The sequence below is a fragment of the Mesoplodon mirus genome, assembly GCF_964341445.2.
Source record: "Mesoplodon mirus genome assembly, chromosome: 13".
Taxonomy (NCBI): Eukaryota; Metazoa; Chordata; class Mammalia; order Artiodactyla; family Ziphiidae; genus Mesoplodon; species Mesoplodon mirus.
In genome coordinates, this window is record NC_138989.1 from 42,891,265 (window position 1) to 42,896,044 (window position 4,780).

General features: G+C 41.6%; 1 protein-coding gene across 1 annotated transcript; it reads right to left on the bottom strand.

The window, feature by feature from the left end:
* Nucleotides 1–1,150: 1,150 nt before the first annotated feature.
* LOC309814817 (14-3-3 protein zeta/delta-like) lies at nt 1,151–3,977 on the bottom strand. The gene has a single exon (XM_082640967.1). It carries the CDS (start codon nt 3,889–3,891, stop codon nt 3,154–3,156), a length of 738 nt encoding a protein of 245 aa, XP_082497093.1. The 5' UTR covers nt 3,892–3,977; the 3' UTR covers nt 1,151–3,153.
* Between the last annotated feature and the right edge of the window lie 803 nt (nt 3,978–4,780).

Sequence of the window (4,780 nt, forward strand, 5' to 3'; positions counted from 1 at the left end):
TGGCAGATGCCTTTGTGATTCAATGTGGCCATGGGACTAAACTCTAGCCAATGGGATTTAATTTAGGCAGCTCCTCCAGGTAATTTTCTTAAAAGATAGCTGGCATGTACCCTTTGCCTTTTTTTCTTTCTTCATCCTGCTGCCTGAAATGTGGATGTGATAGCTGGAAATCTAACTACCATCTTGTACTGTGAGGCCGGGGTTCAAATGGCAGAGCTATGAGCTGAAAGGAGCCTGGGTCCCTAAGGACTTCAGGGAGCAAACCAGTTAGCAGACATCGTTAGCCTACACCTGAATTTTTTTTTTTTTCCTGTGGTACGCAGGCCTCTCACTGTTGTGGCCCTTCCCGTTGCGGAGCACAGGCTCTGGACGCGCAGGCTCAGCGGCCATGGCTCACGGGCCCAGCCGCTCCGCGGCATGTGGGATCTTCCCGGACCGAGGCACGAACCTGTGTCCCCTGCATCGGCAGGTGGACTCTCAACCACTGCGCCACCAGGGAAGCCCTACACCTGAATTTTTACCTGAGAAAGAAATAAACCCCTATCTTCTTGAAGTCACCGTTAGTGTCAAGCTTTCTCCTGTTATTTCTTTTTAAAAATTATTTATTTATTTATTATTTATTTTTGGCTATGTTGGGTCTTCGTTGCTGCGCGCGGACTTTCTCCAGTTGCGGCGAGTGGGGGCTACTCTTTGTTGCAGTGCATGGGCTCCTCGTTGCAGTGGCTTCTCTTGTTGCTGAGCACAGGCTCTAGGCGTGTGGGTTTCAGTAGTTGCAGCACACGGGCTCAGTAGTTGTGGTGCATGGGCTCAGTAGATGTGGCTTGCGGGCTCTAGAGCACAGGCTCAGTAGTTCTGGCTCACGGGCTTAGTTGCTCCGCGGCATGTGGGATCTTCCCGGACCAGGACTCAAACCCATGTCCCCTGAATTGGCAGGCAGATTCTTAACCACTGTGCCACCAGGGAAGTCCCTCTCCTATTATTTCTTTTTTTTTTTTTTTTTTTTTTTCCATTGCACTTTTATTTGAATGTAACATTTGGGACAATTGTCCCAAAGGGTTATTTCCCAATTTAATCTGAGGTCATAATAAAACAAGCAACAAAACAGTATTCGGGATTTCAGTTCTCACCCTTATCATCAAGACTCACTGCCTCCCATCATCAGTATTTATTGAGCATTTACAGTGTACTAGGCACAATAGAACATACAGAAAACATTGTCCCTGCTCTCGAGGAGCTTACATTCTAAAAGAAAAAAAAAATACACCTCTTTTAAAATGGTATTTTTGTTTGGTGTTTTCTGCAAGGTACTGAGGAAATAGCTTGTAGGGTGAGCTTTGGGTATAACTTAGCCCCATCATTATTCAAAGAGGGGAAGAGGAAGGATTTTAAAGGCAAGACAATGACAGACCATTCAGGATAGGTAGGGTTTACAGGGAGATAAACACAATCTCATCAACTAGGGAGAGATTTGCTGCAGTGAGTGTATAGGATGAGGGAAATAGTTTGTGGGATGCAAGCAAAGGAAGCAGGGTATCCTTAGGCATTGAGTGGAGCCAGAAAGATCATGCGGCCTTTTCCCCAAGAACATGGCCACCAAGTAGAACGGTTGGTGACAAGACACAAGGCTTAAAAAAGGTAATCCTGTGCACCTGACAAATAGAAAGAATAAAAGATCAAAATTGAAGGCAGGCTATAAGAGTATCAAGAAATTCTTAAAAACAAAAGTGATTTGGAAGCACGAAACTTACAGTTAATGCTACCCAATGTTATGATGGGCCAAGAACATTGCGGCTTCCTAAGTTAGAAAATGCCATATACCAAAATTTTAAATGGAACACATTACTTTTTTTTTCATTCAATCCCCCTGTCTCTGGAAAAAAAAAAAAATTTTTTTTCAGGGGGAGGGGGGAGTAGGGACATGGCTGGGAACAGTAGTAGTTATCTTAGTAGTATTTTGTTGTTATGATAAACTTTGTATTCAAACTTAGTAAAAGCCCATTAGCTGCCAAGAGGGAATAAGGGATAAATTTCCAAAAATGTACAATTTTCTTTAGAGAAGTTTCAGAACCAAAAGACTAATTTACATGAAAAGCTGTAGAGAAAGTAGTTGAAAAGTCCATTCATAAAACTTTTATTCCACTTACATGAACTTAATACACGTGTTCTTAACAATTATGCTTGGATTGTTCATGAAAATTTCATAAGACATTAAACAAAGCTAGCCATCATCTCAAGTTATTTCCCTGTTAACTATTTTTACAGCACATGCATGTTAGGCAAGTATCAAAAAAAAAAAAAAAAAAACCCAAAAAACAAAATAAAAACAAAAAAAACCCACAAAAGCAAAAAAAAAAAAAAACCTAAAAAATGTTAAATACATGGGTTTTTTGTTTTACTGCTGTGCTTGATATACATGAAGTAATGAATATCAAGCAATTCATTTTTACTGCATCTTTACTTGTACATTTGTTCTTAGGTTGCCTAAAACATTTAAATACAAATAAAATGAGTGTAGCAAAAATAATGAAAGCAAACAGCAGTTAACTTTACAAATAATGGAATGTGAACCGTTTCTGCCCTTATCCAGAGTAAATTGGGTCACAACTAAAGGAACACTTCTGTAGCTGTAGTCAATGGTGTGCACATTGAGACTTGAGTATTCCACAGATAACACATGGTTTAACATGTAATATCTATGGGATATCTATTTCTACTATAGCCTTATAAGTGCTCCAAACCTTAAAGTACCCACAGCTACACCTGTGACTGGAACCAATTATCCCTTTTATTCCCCACCAGGACAAACCAATACGAGGCAGTTTTCCTTGCTTAGACATGGAAGCAGTTTTAACCCTGGCCCTTGTGAAGCCACAATGTACCAAAAGTACTCTGCCAGACATTTATAACTTGTATAACAATTCCACATCCCCGTATTGGCCACCTCAGGATGAGAACAGGTAACTCCCTAAATGTCAACTGGCTCTACTCCCCTAACCTTAAACATAAAACCACATGGGAAATACAGAAATTCAAATAGAAGGAACATAAACCTGTCATAAGTCGTAAACAAAAAACTATGTGTGGGACAGCATGGATGACAAATGGTCTACTGTGTAAATTTTAGAATGAGGCAGACAAAAGTTGGAAGGCCTTTTAATTTTCCCCTCCTTCTCCTGCTTCAGCTTCATCTCCTTGGGTATCCGATGTCCACAATGTCAAGTTGTCTCTCAGTAACTGCATTATTAGTGTGCTGTCTTTGTATGACTCTTCACTTAATGTATCAAGTTCAGCAATGGCTTCATCAAATGCTGTTTTTGCAAGAGAGCAGGCTTTCTCAGGGGAGTTCAGAATCTCATAATAGAACACAGAGAAGTTAAGGGCCAGACCCAATCTGATAGGATGTGTTGGCTGCATTTCCTTTTTGCTGATTTCAAAAGCTTCTTGGTATGCTTGCTGTGATTGATCCACAATCCCTTTCTTGTCGTCACCAGCAGCAACCTCAGCCAAATAGCGGTAGTAGTCTCCTTTCATTTTCAAACAGAAGACTTTGCTCTCTGCTTGTGAAGCATTGGGAATCAAGAACTTTTCCAAAAGAGACAGTACATCATTGCAGATATCTCTTAGCTCGGTCTCAATTTTCTCCCTGTATTCTCGAGCCATCTGCTGTTTTTTCTCAGCACCTTCCGTCTTTTGCTCAATACTTGAGACGACCCTCCAAGATGACCTACGGGCTCCTACAACATTTTTATAAGCAACTGAGAGAAGATTCCTCTCCTCATTGGATAATTCAGCTCCTTGCTCAGTTACAGACTTCATGCAGGCCGCCATGTCGTCATACCGCTCAGCCTGCTCGGCCAGTTTGGCCTTCTGCACCAGCTCATTTTTATCCATGACTGGATGTTCTGTGTCCGGAGTGGGTGGCGACGGACGGACGGGGCTCAGCGCTCTCTGGGCGGCAGCGGCGAGGCTGAGACTCTGTCTCTCCTATTATTTCTTGATGATAGTTCTAAGAATATGTTTTATAAGAAACTAAGTTATATTTTCAATCTCTTTTTGATTATCCATGAAACTGAACATGAGTACAGTTAAAGTATGCGAAGTCCAGGGCTTCCCTGGTGGTGCAGTGGTTGAGAGTCAGCCTGTTGATGCAGGGGACACGGGTTTGTGCCCCAGTCCGGGAAGATCCTGCTTGCCGCGGAGTGGCTGGGCCCGTGAGCCATGGCCGCTGAGCCTGCGCGTCCAGAGCCTGTGCTCCGCAATGGGAGAGGCCACAACAGTGAGAGGCCCGCATACCGCAAAGAAAAATAAATAAATAAATAAAGTATGCAAAGTCCATAAGATGTTGATGCAGTCTTTCAATATATATTATATAAATAATTGTAACCATAGTTAAGTTAAGTTCAATGCAAACCAAAAGGATTCAGTTCTTCCTATGTGCCCAGTGCTGTGCTAAGCCAATGGGGTTTGTCAATGATAAAGATGTGAATGTAACACACACACACATTTAATTTAGAGTCACAATCCAATTAAATCACGTGTTCGAAGATAAAATTTTGGAGTATTTTAGGAAGGGAATGAGAAGCAAGGTGTTATGCATATTGCAGTTCGGATAAATGTTGTTTATAATGGTATAAATACTGCCTGAGAACCCCTGTCTCACAATAGTTGTGATTCAGATTCTGCAGGTATTTGTCAGAGTTCATGGGATTCATGGGATTCAATTCTATTTGCCTCACAGAGGTACTTTACATTGCTGGGTGAATTTGAACAAGAGTAAGTA

Bases quoted from the DNA above. Each gene is read 5' to 3' on its own strand.
- LOC309814817 (XM_082640967.1), bottom strand. From the start codon at position 3,891: ATGGATAAAAATGAGCTGGTGCAGAAGGCCAAACTGGCCGAGCAGGCT.